The sequence below is a fragment of the Colias eurytheme genome, chromosome 7 (genome assembly GCF_061535395.1).
Source record: "Colias eurytheme isolate Ceu_HAF_F1 chromosome 7, ilColEury1 Martin Lab GWU primary, whole genome shotgun sequence".
In the NCBI taxonomy this organism is placed as follows: Eukaryota; Metazoa; Arthropoda; class Insecta; order Lepidoptera; family Pieridae; genus Colias; species Colias eurytheme.
The window spans coordinates 3,289,483-3,308,008 of NC_142986.1; the positions used below are offsets into that span (position 1 = coordinate 3,289,483).

The 18,526-nt window shown below is 31.6% G+C and overlaps 2 protein-coding genes and 1 long non-coding RNA gene across 5 annotated transcripts; all 3 read left to right on the forward strand.

Annotated features, from left to right (window-relative positions):
• Positions 1–1,551: 1,551 nt before the first annotated feature.
• LOC149906948 (uncharacterized) lies at positions 1,552–2,218 on the forward strand. The gene is made up of 4 exons (XM_090103851.1): positions 1,552–1,611; positions 1,691–1,783; positions 1,874–2,114; positions 2,195–2,218. Exons 1-4 carry the CDS (start codon positions 1,592–1,594, stop codon positions 2,216–2,218), a joined length of 378 nt encoding a protein of 125 aa, XP_089959977.1. The 5' UTR covers positions 1,552–1,591.
• Positions 2,219–2,260: 42 nt separating this feature from the next.
• On the forward strand, positions 2,261–3,012 carry LOC149906949 (uncharacterized). Its single transcript, XR_016456952.1, has 3 exons — positions 2,261–2,330; positions 2,468–2,542; positions 2,623–3,012. It is a non-coding gene; the product is annotated as an uncharacterized LOC149906949 (long non-coding RNA).
• A 485-nt stretch (positions 3,013–3,497) lies between these two features.
• LOC149906950 (persulfide dioxygenase ETHE1, mitochondrial) lies at positions 3,498–10,832 on the forward strand. Of its 3 annotated transcripts, none has more exons than XM_090104003.1 (8): positions 3,498–3,654; positions 4,030–4,071; positions 5,725–5,848; positions 6,270–6,414; positions 7,759–7,973; positions 8,691–8,780; positions 9,116–9,296; positions 10,375–10,832. In XM_090104003.1, exons 2-8 carry the CDS (start codon positions 4,052–4,054, stop codon positions 10,413–10,415), a joined length of 816 nt encoding a protein of 271 aa, XP_089960129.1. In that variant the 5' UTR covers positions 3,498–3,654; positions 4,030–4,051; the 3' UTR covers positions 10,416–10,832. The 3 variants fall into 3 exon arrangements, with proteins under 3 accessions (XP_089960129.1, XP_089960128.1, XP_089960130.1); XM_090104002.1 differs by having other exon boundaries at positions 3,498–3,651; positions 4,036–4,071; XM_090104004.1 differs by lacking the exon at positions 4,030–4,071 and having other exon boundaries at positions 3,498–3,645; positions 10,375–10,831.
• Positions 10,833–18,526: the final 7,694 nt, after the last annotated feature.

Here is an 18,526-nt window from a genome sequence, read left to right on the forward strand (position 1 = left end):
AATTATGAATAGGGAAAATTAAATATTACGTACACATGTATTATTAATATTACAAAACTTTTGTAAAGCAATTAATATACCAAATTAATATATTTTAATGACAGAGCGAAAAAGCCTTGCGTAAATATTGAAAAGGGTCAAAAAATCACGTTTAAATAATTTTGTTTGTAATTGACAAAAAGGTAAGATTATTGGCCTGTGCAGACGAGGGATTTTAGTCCGTGGATTTTTTAAAATAGATCTCTTGCAACTGTATCGAGAAACGCAAACGAGGGATTAAAAGTACTGTGTACAAAAAGACCCCCGAATAACCGCGGACAAGCGACAGCGGACCGGACAAAAGTATGGAGGAGTACCCGAAAACAATAGAAAACGTGTGACTAGGCGAAGCAACGTACACGGCGGACTTTAGCCGTGTTATAATCTCTCAATATTCTTCCATAACGTGCTTTTCTCTGCACGCTGCCGTGTGCGTTGAGTTTGCGGTAAATTCGCGGAGGAGTTTTTGTTCGCGGATCGTACTTTTTTATCCGCCACGGAGAAAAGTCAGCTGTCTGCGCTGGCCATATCAAAGATATAATATAATTGCTTACCAAAACGAAATCTAAAGGATTATCATCATTGAAGCCATTAAAATAACACCTAATTTGTAGAACGAAAAAGATTTTTTGTATTTTTAATTTTATTTTATCATTATTACATTTATTTGACGATGACGTTCACTACATATTGTAGACGAAATAGAGTTATAGCTATAACTTTTTTTAAATTCAGACCAATCCAAAAAGTTTACACTTTACAGTATACAAACTTACTGTTAGTATATAATTATACCCACAGTTATACTTATTCATTTTTAAGATGAAATTACTTAATCTATATTAAAAATAGATTCAAGTTATAAATAAAGTCTGATAATATTTAAAGTTTGATTCTGTGGTTTGATTATTCAAAGCGTGTGTGTCAGGGGGTGATCACTTCCCTGTAGGTGAGAACTCACGCACACAGAGACAATTTATGATAGTTGATCTAGTTTAAGTGTGGCCGCTATTTGTAAAATTGAGTGCATGGTAGATTTAAAAAATCACAAAAAATATTGTGACTGTTAAAATTTTCACTACTATGACTCAAATTTACAATAATAAAAACACACACACACATTTATTTGTATAAAAACAATAAGTTACGTTTTTCCTTTTGTACAATAAAATATTTAGTAGAAATTTAAGATTATAAGTAGAATTTCCTAGTTCTTACTGGCAACATCGTTATTTTATCCGATGTGACATTTGTTTTGAATAAAAACAGTTGTGAAAAAGTTTTATCGGGTTTATAACTTTTAAGTTTTGCTCGGTTTCTCTCTATTTCTTTATCTTGCAATCCTCAAGCAGCAGCAATACGTCGAGTCGAGCATCTGCGTTTCCTCCTTATTTGTTCTTTGGGTGATTCAAGGCTCATGTACCACCATACGGTATTGTGTTGTGAATTTGTGAGTGACTAGTTTTGTGCCAGTTTTACTGAGACACATAGTGAGAAATAGACTCCTATAGTTTTTAAGTACCTAATCTGTGTGTTATTTACTTCGTTCACCATGTCTCATGTGTACCGGAGGTTAGTAAAAGTTCTTATTATTTTGTGAGTAAATATCATTAGGTCTGTCAATGAAGGCTCATGCGATGTAATTTTTCAGATGCTCCAAGTGTGGTGCTAATCAGGTATCAAACCCTGAGTTGAGGATGCACAGGTTCCCGACTCTTGGAAAAAATAAAGAAAATGTTTACCAGTAAGTTTATAAAACTACATAATGTTTTAATTTGGATAAAGATTATTTAAAATAATGCTTTATTAATTGACATTAGCAATTTTTTTTCAGATTGATGTCATGGGCAATGTTTTGTTACCCAGACAAAGACTGGTTTGACTTTCAAGCTCTAGCCGATTTGCAAAAATCATGTAAGGTTATTTGCAGTAAGCATTTTGCAGATTCTGCTAACACAACACCAGCAAAAATATGTCTTCATAAATCTGCCACTCCATCCATAGATGAAAATGAAGAAAATCTTCATTCACCAAGAGCTGGACTGTCTCATAGTAATATCTGTAATGTTCTAAGGGTAAGAATTCCTTATTTGAAAACTTTATTTACCATGTTTGATATAAATGATTACGACTCATTACTAATAAATGATTACAGAGAGCAGAACAATTAAAGTGGTAACTAAAATATTTGCATTTTGCTTCCGCAGACCCAGTCCCATATGGTTATGTCAGTCACTGAGGAACCAACTGCTGAGATTAAAACTGAGTCAGTAACTTCAGGGTCTTTTGCGGTAAGTGGTATAATATGGAATAAACATAATATAAGTTCAAACATTATACAAACATTTTTTTTTATCATTATGAATAAAATTTTTGCGACTTAAAAGTTAAATTCTTAACCAAAAATATTGTTTTTTTGCTTCTGCAGGCCCGATCCCAAACAGTTACAGAGGAATTAAGTGCGGATACAAAAACTGAATCAGTACCCTCAGTATCATTTTTGGTAAGTAAAATAACCATTACTGAGTAACCTACCTTGCCTAATAATTATAAATAAATAAATAACCATATTGAATGTTTCAGAAAAAAGAATCTTCGCAGGACAAAGAGAAGCTGTCAGCTTCTGAGAATAAAGTTTACAACAAATGTAAATACTTGTTGAAGCAAGTTAACAAACTCAAAACTGCTTTAAAACAGAAGAAAGGGAGTGATGTTCTGCAAGTTCTGCATAAGTTAACATAAGTTAGCCAATAAAAATATGATCGAGCAATCAGTGGCTATAATATTAATTCGACGATTTTGTTAATTAGAGAACAGAAAATTCTCCATTGAATCTGCCAAGAAAAAGCTGGCAAAAAAAATAAAAATATTGAAAAATTCTTAATCATTGTTTTATTTTATTGAAGCAGTCTGGCAAAGGTTCATTCATTTTGTTTCGAGCAAGATGGTGCAGTTTGGCCTAATTAATAACATTTTATTCTTCAAAACTTCGTAATTTAATGCACTTGATGTTGCTCGAAATAAAATGAATGAATGAATAAAACTTGAAAATATTGGAACCCTATGGCCCGTATAGCAGATTTTTAAATTTCCCGCCGAATGGTAGAATTTCTAAATTCCCGCCAAAAATTTACATTGCGACAGTAGCGCAGTCTGTCCCTACTTCGCAGGAACTAAAATTGACAGATAACGTAGGGGTACATTTTTTTGTTCGCAGTGGCGCTTCTTCTCTTTTTTAGAGTATAAGTATTCTTTGGTGTGTGTCTTTTTATATTATGTACTCTGTGGTGTGTTATATTTTCTCTATTTTATATTAATTTTGTCAACGTCAAATATAAATCATGTTCTAATCTGTGGTTCTAACCGTCAATGTCAAAAGTCCAAACTAGAAATATTTGCTTTTCTATCCTTCAAAGTTGTTCAAATTGTATGGAATTATAAAATTTTTAATTATACAAACTCAAACTCGATTTTAAAATTGTATTGTATATAAAAAGAATAAAGATTAAAATACTATAATCTAACTACATCATGAAATGTTAAAAATAGGATAAGCTATAAACTTAATCAGCAAGTTATCTTCGTATTTTAGTTATTAGCGATAAGGTGATAATAAGTACTACTCGACCAAGCCAACTAGACCCTTTTCAACTGTGACGTCACCCGCCCATGTCTCGGGTACAGATAGCAAAAAAAAAATATTAATAATATCACTGTTCGCTCTCCGCTATGAATAGTCTTATTTTTCCCCATTTCGAGGGCTGTCTATGAATAACAACACAGTAAAAACTTAAACAAATAACAACGAAAAACTTAACAGTCAACAACAAGCTTTAACGATTAATAATAAAAAGTACAGAAATAACTAGCGATGCGAAACGTACGAATGCGTCGATGCTGCGAACCGTACTAAGGCGAACGCGGTACCTGAGGCGGTAAGCGGGCGGGGAGGCCGCATTCCACCCGAGCGTCTAGTTGGCTTGGTCGAGTAGTATTCATTTTGTTCAACTTGATGATATTTAATACAAGCAGGTAGGTGCTCCTTAGGTTTTTAAAAAAGTGCCAAATTATAGGAGTCTATATAATATATTCTATTCCATCAAATCCATTAGTATTTATTAAGGAGATAAATGCGGTATAATGAATAATAAAGGCTTTAGTACTTATAGAATGATTTTATAGTCATTTTCAAATGTCTTTTATAATTAGATATTAAAATTAGTAAATTATCCATGACAAGTGACCACCCAGTGACTGAATTGACTATTTATGTAATTTATAAGATCATAAATCATAATTATTATTTATACAGTGAATAAATTTTATTTGGCATAAATCTATCTAGATAAGAAATTGTATAATATATAGATATTTTTGTATAATACCTATATATTTATGAATTGCTGGTAAATTGTTTATTGTTTGTTATTTAACTGCTCATTGTTTGCGTTGTTATGTCATCAAAAGATATTGTGTTTAGTAGTCAATTAGTTGAAGTCTAGGTGTTCATCAAATTCCAAGAGTAAATATTTATTGGGTTGTAGTGTGTAATCTATTATATGTGTGCGTCATAGAATATATTATAGTGTTCTACAGTTTAAGCAGTTCTAAGATCAGTTCAATACAAGCTTACAGCACAGAATACATAATAGTAGCTAAACGCTACAGAACGGACACTCTCCGCCTCCCGCCAAAATTAAACTTACCTCACCCCCGCGCGATCAGACATAAAATGGGCCATATTTTTCTGCAAGGACGATACGCAACGAAGATTGACAACATTAATCAAATTGACTTAAAGTAATTTTATTATTTTGGATTTGTGATTATCGTTTTTCGTAGAAAATGGTTAGATATTGTGCTGTTTACGGATGTATTTCATCAGAAAAACGCGAATTTTTTTTTACGCTAGTCACAAATGTGCCAACCATAAAGCGTTAACACACACATTTGCAGTCTCTACAGTGTGACTGTCAAAACGATCATTTTGTATGGAGTGTCCGGGGTGTGCTTACAGTCTAAGGGTGACAAATCAACATCGAGCTATGCTGCGCTGTACTGCGCTGTGCTGTGTTTGGTCAACTCGCTCGTCTAATATTTTAATGAGGATACAAACAAACCATGCTGTGCTGCGCTGTGTGAGGCTACGCTCAGCTTGTAGATGATAATCGCTCATTTACACAGCACAGCGCAGTACAGCGCAGCATAGCTCGATGTTGATTTGTCACCCTTATAAAGTGTTTCATTTAACCACCAGCCATTGCAAGGTTAAATATTTATATTTATTTATGGTTTAACTACATTTGTATAAAACAACAAGTGTTTCAAGTTTGAAATCAGTTTTATTTTTCTATTTATATTAAAAACTAGCGGTCCGCCCCGGTTTCGCCCGTGGTACATATTTACGTTTTCTCTACATAAGAACCATCCTCGTACTTCAAGGAATATAATAAAAAAAGAAATTATCGAAATCGGTTCAGCCGTTCTCGAGTTATGCGCTTACCAACACATTTTGCGATTCATTTTTATTTAAAAAAATTAAAATGCTGAATGTTACTACAAGTAAACAATGTTAAATACATGTAAATATTGACATTGCATATTTTTTGTGATAATGATTGGTGATGTTTACTCATAATGATTTCATTGAGATGAAATAGTTGTGCAATATAATTGTGATTTCAGAATGATTTTCAAAGTAGCTGTGACAAGTGGAAAGTTAGCTAATGCGGCATTCATAAGTAGATATAGTCAACTGAGATACATGTCTTCAGCCATGGAGAGAAATAGCAATTTCTTTTTTAGGCAGGTGAGATTTTTCTTTAATGTTTTCTGTAGTAATTCTATATTGTTACTTATTTTTTAATACATCGTCTCAAACTTTTTGGTCTGTGTAGCGCATGACGCATGACGGTCAGCTGCCGAGTAGGTATAAAGCAGTGTTCGGAACCATGCGAACAGTTTCACTTTTACCGTGGTTTCATAAAACCACACAACATTTTTTTACAGTGTATTATTTCAATATTATTTTGATTATAGATATCAGTTGTATGATAGAAGATTATTTCAAAAATAATATTTAGTTTTCTGTACCTAATCATTAAAAGTATATTTAACAAAATCTTTCAGGGTTTTGATTTCTAGATTACCAAATTTTTTTTTATTATTTAAAAACTGTTAGACAATGATTTTATTGAAGATCTTATATAACATTTTCTTATAATTTTCAGTTATTTGACACTGAAAGTAGCACCTACACTTACCTTCTTGGAGACACAAAGACATGTGAAGCAGTGCTGATAGACCCGGTTATTGAGCATGCTGAGAGAGACGCAAACCTCATCAAGGAATTAGGCTTTAAACTAATATATGCAAGTATGTACCAGGTCTCTGTATACCTTTGTAATGAAAAACATTTTGAAATGAATAACATTTATAAATAACTAAACTTCATTCATTCATTTTAAAATAAGTAACAATGAATACTTTCGTATTTACTGATATTGTAGCACTTTTTGATAGATGGTCATCACATTTTATTTTGGCGTGATTTAAAAGTTTTTAATCTCTTTTTTTAATAAGCAAAAATAGTTATAAAAATGTTAATTTGAAAACATAGAGGTAACTTCAATTTTAATTTTATAAAAATTGGATGTATAAATTGGAATGGCCTTGTAAATATGTTGTGAAATATTGAAATTGTAGTGCACAAGTTTTATTATTACCTGCTTATATAGTAAGTATGTATAAGTTATTAACTATTGTTCAGTAGCTAATGACCATGCAACATTGCAGTTTATTAGTATACCTTTAGCTTAGAGGTTTGAACCATGGATCTTTTGTATTTTAAGTATTGAATGAGCAAACTCCTATTAATTGGCCAATAATATATCAGAAATGTATAGCCTACCACAAGTTGCTGTTATAATGGCTAACACATTATTTAATTGAAGACAAAAATTGATACACGAAAAATTATATAAATAAATACATTACTAACCACTACAATCGATACTATAATAGTTATTATTAATGCGAAAGTAACTCTGTCTGTTACTCAATCACGCCTAAACTACTGAACCAATTTGCATGAAATTTGGTATGGAGATATTTTGATACCCGAGAAAGGACATAGGCTACCTTTTATTGCGAAATATGTACCACGGGCGAAGCCGGGGCGGACCTCTAGTATTTATATAAATTTTATCGTGTTTTTTATCATGTTACTTCTGTTTCGTCCTTTATTATAACTGCAATACTACAATAGATGACTAAATAGTTACTTCGTTACTACACTATCTTGATCTTGCGATAATTCAAACTGTACAATTAATGTTTAATCAAATAAATTAAATATTATATACATTTATATCTTCACTAGCTTCCGCCCGCGACTCCGTACGCGCGGAATAATTAAGAAAAATTAAGATTTATTTTTTTCTACGTATTTTTCCGAAATAAAAAGTATCCTATTTTATGCCCAGGATAATAAGGTATACTTAATTATACCAAGTTTCATCGAACAGTTATTTTTCAAGTGTTGCCTGAACATACAGACAGATAGACAGATTGACAAAAAGTTTTTTAATCACATATTTGGGTCTGGTATCGATCCAGTAACACCCCCTGCTATTTATTTTTTCAATATTTTCAATGTACAGAATTGACCCTTCTAAAGATGTATTATATGTATAGATAATATTATAATCTATTTTACAGTGAACACACACATGCACGCAGACCATATAACAGGCACGGGTCGACTAAAATCGCTCTTACCGGGAACAAAAAGTGTGATCGGTAAAGCTTCAGGGGCTCAAGCTGATGTTCACTTACAAGACGGGGAAATGGTGCGTTTTGGTGATCATCATTTGTTAGCGGCATCCACACCGGGACATACTAATGGATGTTTGACTTATATTTGTCGGGAACAGGTAATTCGTTTTTTTTTATTTGATAATTGTGCAATATAGAAATGCTAAATAGTATATAAGCATTTGCTTAATAATTTAATAGTACCTATGAAACACAGAGGTTCTGTTTGTTCCGATGCAAATAAATTGTTAGTCACAAACAAAATATAATTACAAGCAAAATCTACAATTTAAATTTATATATACTATATTTATTTCTATATAAACTGGTTGAATGTGATTCACAAACTTTTCGCAATAAAAAGCTCCATACCTATTCCGACCATATTTTTCGCATAATATTTGTGAGCCATTCGCCATTAATTTCTGTGGAACCACAGATTTAAAAAGGATACAACCAATCTTGTGTGAAACATCTTTATTTTTCATTGTACCTGCTGATATCTACGTAACCAGGCGAATGAAGTTACAAGCAACAGCTAGTTATTATTTACTATTTATTTATTTATTTATTTATTTATTAAAAAGGTTCATCACCAGTTGTTACATATGTATCATTCACGTAAAACAGTAACATAGGATTTACACATTATTATGCACAACTATTACAGATGAACACTACATTCACAATGATTAATAATAAAATTAGGCGATATCTTCTTCTATACACAATATATCTATACAATTAAATAAAAAAGAAATGTGTGTGCTCTTATCATTAAAGAGTTCTGCTATTCAAATGCTAATTATAATTATCAAAGAAATGTTTATTTTCAGTGCATAGCATTTACAGGTGATGCAGTATTAATTCGGGGATGCGGTCGAACAGACTTCCAAGAGGGTAGTTCAGAAACATTGTACAAATCGGTAAGTATACTGATATTTTTACTAAGAATCAATACACAAATAAAATGTTCTGCTTATTTCATAGTTGGGTACCTTTTAAACAAGTCTGTGATACCATATTATGTTTAACTCTGTTGACCTCAGGGCCAATTATTTCTACTTTAGTACTAATCCATATCCAAATATTTTACCTTATATTACCCTGAACATCCCTATGTTTCAATAGGTACAGTGTTGTGCTTGTTTTGTTGAGGAAATATTACGTTTTACTATATAAATAAATTAAAGTATTTTTATAGCTGATTTATAAAAAACATATTATCTTGTATTCTTATAAATTTATAATTCATTTACAGGTACACGAAAAAATATTCACATTGCCCGATCATTTCACACTTTACCCGGCGCACGATTACAAAGGTCAAACAGCGACCACGGTTGGCGAAGAGAAGAAATACAATCCGAGATTGACGAAATCTTTGGAAGAGTTTGTTAAGATCATGGACAATTTGAATTTGCCGTATCCAAAGAAAATAGGTTAGTTTTATATATTTTGGTTGGTACCATACTGTTAATAAAAATTCCCAGAGAAAAGTGAAATTCCACCAACATGAGTCCCTGTCTATGGTAAGTAAGTAAGTTCCTCTTCAAGCGAAGAGTGAACGGGTACCTTCTAGGGAAGCGCGCTCCATCATAGGCCACATCTCAGCTTACCATCAGGCGAGATCGTCAAGCGCTTCCCTATCACACAATAAAAAAAAAAAGTAATAACTTTAATATTATATTGTGTTCTGGGAGTACTGGCATCTTATTTAAACAGTATACCCTAAATCATATGTGAAAGTCAGCCATGAGAAAATACGTGAATTAAGTACTGTTTTTATGTATTTTGATATCTGGAAATTGGCCGTTTGTCCACATTTCATCCGTCAGAAAATAGGTGAGGTCTGCCGGCCCTGGGATCTTGCTCTATAGATAAAATAGCAGCATAAAATGCTTAATCAGCAGATTTGTTGTGTTTTGCTTATTAAGCAAATGGAATCTTAAACAAATACAACAGTACCAGATTTATAATATATAAATATGTTTCCTCTTTATAAAAGTGTTGAATCGTCATTATCAGTTCATTAATTATTATTATTTTCTAAATTAAAAAAATCCTAACATTATCTGCATGAAGCACTTATATTTAAGCTATTTACCTATAAATGTGAAGTAAAATACTAATTATAACACACGTTTTCTCTAGTTTTCGGTAACTGAAGTAAAACTTTAAAAGCAATAAATTGCTCTTTGTTTTTCCTATGTATTATTCATGCATGCTTTGTTATTAAAAGGTGTTAGCTCCATAATTGCATAAGAAGTACATATAATGTTCGTTCAGAGTTCTTAATTATGCGTAAGTGTAAACTTTATGCGGGAAAACTTATTCAGTGTTGCTAGTATGGATAATAAACTATATCATAATGCAATTTAGATTATTTATGGTGAGAATTTTAACTTATATATCCGTTTAATATTAAAATGACTAGTAAGTCTGTTAAGTAACTGTTAATAATATTTTATTTTAAAGTATTTTTTCATTGTTTTTTAATATTTTCTATCCTTGTTTCAGATCAAGCGATACCTGCAAATAAAGTATGTGGGCTATACTAGACAATAATATGTCGTGAGGAAGAAACATTTTAGAGAAATATTTTTATAATCACAAGATGTATTACAGTATCATAAATTAAATTATAATTTAAGTACATATATTATGCATCTAATCTTCTTATATATAAAAATGAATCGCAAAATGTGTTGGTAAGCGCATACCTCGAGAACGGCTGAACCGATTTCGATAATTCTTTTTTTATTATATTCCTTGAAGTACGAGGATGGTTTTTATGTAGAGTAAACGTAAATATGTACCACGGGCGAAGCCGGGGCGGAGTGCTAGTTTGTATATAAATGAGCAATTCAAATATTTGTATTACTTATTAATTATTATAAATAAATTTTTATGTGAGCTCAAATAAGTCGTAAGTGTAATTAAATAGATGTTGTTATAGTTATTTGAATGTTATTCATATTTTTTGTAATAAATTTTATGATGTGTTATATTATTATGTTGTTTTATTTGAGTGAATTGAACCTGTTAATAATATCATAATATACAGTTAAATGTAATGTGATTAAAACAATCTAATAGTAATTAATTCTCATATTTCCAGAAAATAAGTTTTTATATTTCTCGTATTTATTCCCCCCGTCTCTTCTTTTCAAAAAGCTATTTACTGAATCACCTCTCAAATATAGTCGTTAGATAGCAAAGTCCAATAGTGTACCTATCGCAATTTTTACAATACTATAATAATATTAAAAGTCACATAGTTAGGTGAATAAATTATATTGCAAAATAAATTATGTGAAGTATTTATCATAGCTGTGACATTTTTTGTTTTAATTAAAACGAAATTCCCACCCAATCACAAATAATGTACTCCACAACTTTTCTAAATTTATTCGTAAAGCAGAAAAGCTTAAAATATTCCGAATCTGTACATTAATTTAACTATAAAAACGTAGAAGCTTTGTTGTTCCCTTCAGGGTTAGCATGACATTTTCCAATGCCGTGTCCCTTCACAAGGGGAACCCAATGTCGCGGGGCGGTACGATAAAGGTTAGAACACACTAGGCGTAACTCACGCGACGCGTCAGACTGCGACATATTTGCTGATGAGGTAAAAATTTGTCGCGTGGCGCCGTGGCGAGTAGTTTCGGTGTCGCGTAGTGCGTTATACCCTTAGAACATTAACTTAGTGAATACCTCATACAATTTCATAGAAGGGATATTAATCTGCGTCGAGTCGCGTCGCTACGCTACAGCTGCCGCGTAGTTACGCCTATTGTGGTCTGACCTTAAAAAGAGGTTATTAATGGTAGCTTTGGGTCTTAGCGTAACAGGGGAAAGTGTAAAATGTAGATAACAACGTATTTAGGCTACGATGGATGAAATTCTGAAATATAAATATTGTTCGGGGTAAAATGTAGTTACCAACATATATAAAAAATTATTATATTCTTATTTATTGGATTATAATTCACATTAATATTTCAGTAGGTTTTATGAGCAGATTAAACATAATAGGGAACAGAATTTTCAGAAGACATTATTATCATGGATTAAAGTTGGAATTTGTCGATTTAAATCTGAATTTAACGCTCAATTGATACCGAAACTGAATTTATGAACTTCGCTAAAGTGAGTAAAACTTGTGGCTTTTAGTAAATTATAGCCATTTACAGGATTCTATAGAGCTTTAACAGTATTGTAATTAAAACACACCCCTGAATGAACGTAGGTAGGTATCTATTTACGGGACTAAGTACCTACATAGGATATTTTTTTAAGAAAACTCAAATCTTATTCCTACAAATATTTTCAACCGACTTCAAAAAAAGAGGAGGTTCTCAATTCAGCCGGTATATATTTTTTAACGTGAAAGTTTGTCAGATTGGACGGGTGTTTGCTTGTCTTTCCTGCAAAAACAGCAAATCGGACTGTAGTATCATTTAAACATATACACTAGTACTATTACTATATAATTATGTAATACCAATTACCATTTAAACATTTACTAGTAAGGGTGAAAGAAATGACAAAAAAAATTTTGACCCTACTTCACTTTCGTTAACTCAATCAAATTAGATTACTTATATTTATTCCTTAAACTTTAAAGGGCATTGACAACTTGTCTGTGCTAAAGCTATATTTATCGTAGATCAATACGGGGTAATAGAATAAGTTATCGGTTTCTCTGAATCTAGAATTACGTCGAATAAAGCCATAAGGCGTCGAATAGCAGGACGTCTGGATAGCTAGCATTTGTGACGTCAGACGGCGCACATGCAAATACCAAGATCGTTCTAGACTAGACTGCGTACAGCCTAACACTGCAGTTAGAATTGAAAACATACGGCACACTATTATCGCCTAAACTGCTGTTTGCAACAAGGAAGAAGCTTTAAATATTCTCGCTGGCATGACAAAAATGTAATCTAAGGACAGTTGACAAAGTGGCTGGAGTAAATCAAGCTAATGGCTGGCCTTAATTAAAGTGATTCATTGTAATATATGCGAGTGGAAACAGAAGAAAACGCTTTTGCACAAAGGGACTCAACATTAATTAACTTTTGTTATAGGTATTTACTTAAAAAAACATAAATCAGCGCTTCACAACATAACGTGTAGCACATGCTGAGTAGCTACCCTTTTTGGCACCACACTGATCAGCCGTAAGTACCTACCTTTTTTAATGTATTTTCTTTCTTTTTTTCCGTTTATTTTTGTTATTTTTTTCTGTTTGTACTTTGTGGTGCTAAATAAACATTATTTCTTTCTTTCTTTCTTTCTTTCTAAAAATATATACTAACTTAGTTCTATATTTAAACATAAATAGAGAACACATTTGAATAGAGGTAATTTTATTAGTAAGCAATACACTATCTACAACCACAGATAATATAATACTGGTATACGTAGTATATTATTATTAGTCTGTGATAATACGTATACAACATAAACAGTTTTTATGCAAACGCAGCGAATTCTCGCCTAAAAGGACGAACGTATGAGCTCAATTTAATAGTCTTGACTTGGCTCGCTATTGACAATACGGGTTTGGTCCATAATTTTCGTATCTCCACCATATAATGGCTAGAACTGAGCTCGAAACACATTTACTTGTCCTATTAAAGTTGGCCGCTTATAAGTATGTAGTTTGAAACACGAGCAAGAAGATAAGTCTTTGGATGCTCTTATTAGATTTTATCACGATGCGGACGCTTCTATATTAATTTTTCTTCCAGAAGGCTACCTATTCTTAAGTATTCTTGGATTTAACTGGTAGCTTTGGAACTCGTTTTAAACGACGGACAGATTTCTGTTTCCATAATTTTCAGCCGGTCTAAAATATTAAAAGAAATGCGTTCATCATTTATTCAATTGCATGTAGTGTAATAAAAGCTATTTCTCGAACAATCTCCAATAAAATTGAGCATCGTAGCACGAAAAACATTAAATTTTATCTCTATTTCCCATATAATTGATACCACGAAACTACATTATGTTGGCCATATCAACTATTCCGACCGTATTACCCCATTTAAATCGCCTTCTGGCGGTGGAAGCATAATTTATATGATTTGTACAGCGTTAAAGCTTTATGTTTTATGAACGTGACTCTCATTCTATCCTATAAGTTATAACCATGGTCGTAAGGGCGTGTTGAATACCCTGATTTAGTGTAATAGTAATAAAATTGAACGATGTCGAGGAAATTATAATAGGTATATTTTTAATAGTAATAATTAGGTACTATTCAATAATTGCCCTATACCCTAATTTATTTAAATGCATACTTAAGAAGTTATCAGTTTTCACTGATGGAAAAACAACAATAAAATTGACTATTTGTTACGACCTATTAGTTATTACGTACACAGAAGCACCAACAAATTGTTTGAAGGACTTTATGCGAAGTTAGGCTGGGTCGTTACTCTAATATTCGCTAATGAGGATATTATTTTCCTATCAATTGTTATAAATTCGCAAAATTATTAAATATAAAATAATTATAAGAGCTTCCAGTTACCTTTTATAAAATTTGTCGTAGATTTTTACGATATTCAACGTATTAAAAATCCTATTTACTAACATGCTTTAAAGAGAACTTACATAAACTGCTCAGTTTTCGTGATATGATGTGATAAACGTAAGAAAAAGAACTAAAGGACATGAAAACACACCGGTAGCCTCAAATCATTAACAAAATAACTACTCTTAGTTGCAGTAAATTAAAATAATGACATAATATTACAAACGTTTCTTTGTACACAGCCCAGTAATACACACGTGAACCATGTGCCGTTTAAATCCTATATAGTTTTAAAGGCACGTCAGCATTGCAGTATTTGAAAGGCCTTGTGCGGAGAAAATAGGTCAAGTACTATGTGACTGAGATTAGTACAAAGCTTTTTATGTGCCATCTATTGTGCTGATGACCAGGTGTCTATTGCATGTAAGTATTGATTATTTAAAAAATATTTTTGAAATTACATGTGTGAAAATTGCTGCGTTTAATGAAATTTGGGTGGTAGAGCCTATTTTGTATCGATTTATTTTTGATTTTACTATAAAACATATAGCTACTTAAAACTATATTATATGTATTTATTTTTATTTTATGCGAAAGATAATGTGTCCGGGTCCCATACGAATAAATTTATTCATAGCGTGTTCCCTTCTGGGAAAAATTATTTTCAAATCAGGGACCAGCCTTTTAAGTCATTTTAGATTGGCTCTTAAGAGATATTGAAACTCGTTATTCTTTAAATATATATTTATATTTATTATTTATTAATTCCTGTATTAATTACAGAACCTAAGTACTTATAAGTACGAATGATCAAAATACCTTATACCATGCAGACGAATAAAATAAATACGTATTTATATTATACTAGCGGTCCGCCCCGGCTTCGCCCGTGGTACATGTTTACGTTTTCTCTACATAATAACCATCCTCGTACTTCAAGGAATATAATAAAAAAAGAATTATCGAAATCGGTTCAGCCGTTCTAGAGTTATGCGCTTACCAACACATTTTGCGATTCATTTATATATATATATATATATAAGAGAAGGAGATTATTGATTGATTTAGTATCTATCAACACCGATATTAGGTACGCTTTCTATTATGAAGTTCCTTATAAGATACAATTAGCCTATTAATATTGTATATTAATACAATTAGCCTATTATAAACATAAGAAATAAATCTATATACCTACGTAGTTATATAGTTATCAAAGGTACTAAAATAAATACTAGGTACGTAGGTACGTTCATCTATAAACATTCATACCCCGTGAGGATTGTAATAATGTGAGTCAGGTAGAAAACTTATTGCCTTGTGTTCCGGAAACATGTGAAAAATGTAAGGCTTCAAAGGTTTGTCAAGGATAAAGGGTTATAGGAACAACATTTTATTTATTATTTTATATTAACGCTTGGATAAGTGTAGGTATGGAATAATCTAGTTTTACTTTAAATTTTAAAATATAATATGAAGAGCGAAAAATTCTTTTCAGTACATCAAGTTCAAGTTAATAAAAATAATTGATTAGTACCTATTACCTAATATCTATACATACAGTCATGTAGGAACCAATGTCGAAAATATTGATTTTTCAGAATAATATGTTGTAAACTGATAACCGTAATGTAGAGCCATATTTAGTCGGTGAATGAATGAATGAAAGAAATGAATTTGATTCTTGAAATATTGATAAATACTTATTGCACGCCTCATAAGCGAAGCGTTGAGGTGGGTACTACTGTCACTTCGCGCAAAACATCTGATTTTTCAAACTTAAAATGTTTTTATGTATCATACATTGCACTTGTAAGATAATACATACACACACATTTTAAGAAAAAACACTATTTTTAACGTTCATGATATTTTTGATGTCATTTTTGTTATTTAAACTAGTTAAAAAACAGTTTAAAAAAGTTCTGTCTTGGACGTCCGTGTGTCTGTATGTGCGGATCCTTTTTCTTGTTAACACGATAGCGACCGAAATACTTTACTAATCGAGTCTTTTTTTTTCTCTTACGCTTGAGTATGCTCAGGAATAGAACCCTTTCATTTTTCAGGGTCTGATTCGATGTGGTTTAATTGTTATTAAATAAACAAAAATAATAATTAATAAATATTTATTAAAAAAAAATTATGAGGCGTGCACTTTTGGATTTTCCAAATTATTTATCAGTGCACTTGCATTAACGCAACAATTGATGGCAAGATCGAAAAATCAACGTGCAAAAAAATGTTATAAGGTTTTCTAAAATATCAATTTCAACCCGGAATCAAATGGTGGTGTGGATAACAACTAGCTATTTATTCTGTAAGAAAAATGTGCAAATGCTACAAACATAAAAATTTATAAAGTCCAAGCTTTATTTGCCACAATAGTTACAAAGGATTTAGGCAGCAATACAATGCCTTGTGAAATTTTATTTCGTTACATCGTGGCCATTGTAAGCTCATTTCAATTTGGTTTGCACAAAGCAAGAAGCCTTGTACTAGAGTTGTGAGTTTAACCCATATAACAAAGGCTCTGAAGTCTGATTTTCTTACAGTTTATGTAAACTAATTGAGAAATATGTAAATCTTTGTAGAATTTTACATTTTTCCTTGACTTTAATGTCTATACTCTATAGTAATAGAGCTGTAGAGAAAAGTTATTTAAAGGAACATGTTTAAATATCAAAAATTTTAATCTTTATCCTATCCACTTTTTTTATTAAATAGAGCCTTAGAACTAAATAAACATAGACACAAGAATAGATGTCGTAAATGTCTTCTTATTTCTTAGATTACTGGGTTCTGATTTGAAGCTGGACTGTAGGTTATATTTTAATGAAATTATTAACGTTGTTACACGTGCAATTCTTAGTTTGGCTCAATACACAGTTACGTTGTAGCCTGGCAGTGTTCCAGTGTATTTGGAGCCCTCCTCTTTATGGCAGCTTAGTGTGTTATGTAGGATAAGGAGAGGTCAACCTGAAACTAGGTAGAGGTTTTGGTGATTGAGTTATAGTATGCAGCAGAATGAAGTTTATCTTGTATGCAAATGTTTTCTAAGGAAATCTCTGAGCTGGTGACGTCAAATAGCGTGCAGTTACTTTGTTTCATGGTTTATAGGATATAAAGAAGCCAGACTGTTTATTGGGACCATTGAATATAATTTCCATATAAATAGCACCTATATTTAGCTAAATCGTCATCCATTTTATTCGTAACCCAGCAACCGTGATAAACATATTACATAACTCGACTCCTAAACAAAATAGGCATACAATGTTCTATCGTTGAATTTAGACATATAGGTATATTTAACCCTTCGCATTTATTTTACCTTAAAAAGAAGCTTATCTCCTGTACCATAATAAAAGGGGAGAGCTTGGTGCGTTAAGGCTTTAGCATTTATGCTAATATAGCAAAAAGTATTATAAATAATATTAACAATATGCATATACAGAATTTATTTTGAGGACTTTATAATCATTAATCAATTTATAACATAGTATGTATGTCGTTTCTATAAATTATTATATAGGTAATTGTTGAATAGAAACATGTGATTTGCTTGTGTGTTAGAAACTTACATACAATTCATAACTATTTACAAAATACGTCGAGGAATTTAAGTTTTAACATAACTGTATGGATCTTCTCAGAATGTAGGCCTATAACTATTATAAATTTACAAGCATGCTAACAGAGAGAAACCCGACAATAAGGACATATTATATCAAAACCCTCATACAATAATGGCAAAGGGTTAATACCGTAATGTGATTTAAATTACAATACAAAATTTACCAAAATAATTGTATAAACAATGAACATACCTCGCTATGTTACGTCCCATGATTTACATTTAAATAAAGGGGTCACAGCTCTTGTCGAGCTTATTGTGCGTCAATTTATGCGTTGATTTGGTAGCTTGTCCTAATTAGCATTGATGGATTTTACAATTATCACAGTTTTGGTTATGTTTTGGTTGATGATATACTGATTATAGAGATGTAAAATTTGTATGTCATGAGATGGTTTGTATGATTTTCGTTTGAATAAAAGAAATTGTACGTCATGCTAATATGGTTTGTAGGATTGTGTCCATAATAAAGGAAACGGTTTTATAAAAAA

Coding starts and splice junctions, on each gene's coding strand:
- LOC149906948 (XM_090103851.1), top strand. CDS start 1,592: ATGTCTCATGTGTACCGGAG. Junction 1,612..1,690: donor ATGTCTCATGTGTACCGGAG/GTTAGTAAAAGT, acceptor GTAATTTTTCAG/ATGCTCCAAGTGTGGTGCTA. Junction 1,784..1,873: donor AATAAAGAAAATGTTTACCA/GTAAGTTTATAA, acceptor ATTTTTTTTCAG/ATTGATGTCATGGGCAATGT.
- LOC149906950 (XM_090104003.1), top strand. CDS start 4,052: ATGATATTTAATACAAGCAG. Junction 8,781..9,115: donor CAGAAACATTGTACAAATCG/GTAAGTATACTG, acceptor ATTCATTTACAG/GTACACGAAAAAATATTCAC. Junction 9,297..10,374: donor GCCGTATCCAAAGAAAATAG/GTTAGTTTTATA, acceptor TCCTTGTTTCAG/ATCAAGCGATACCTGCAAAT.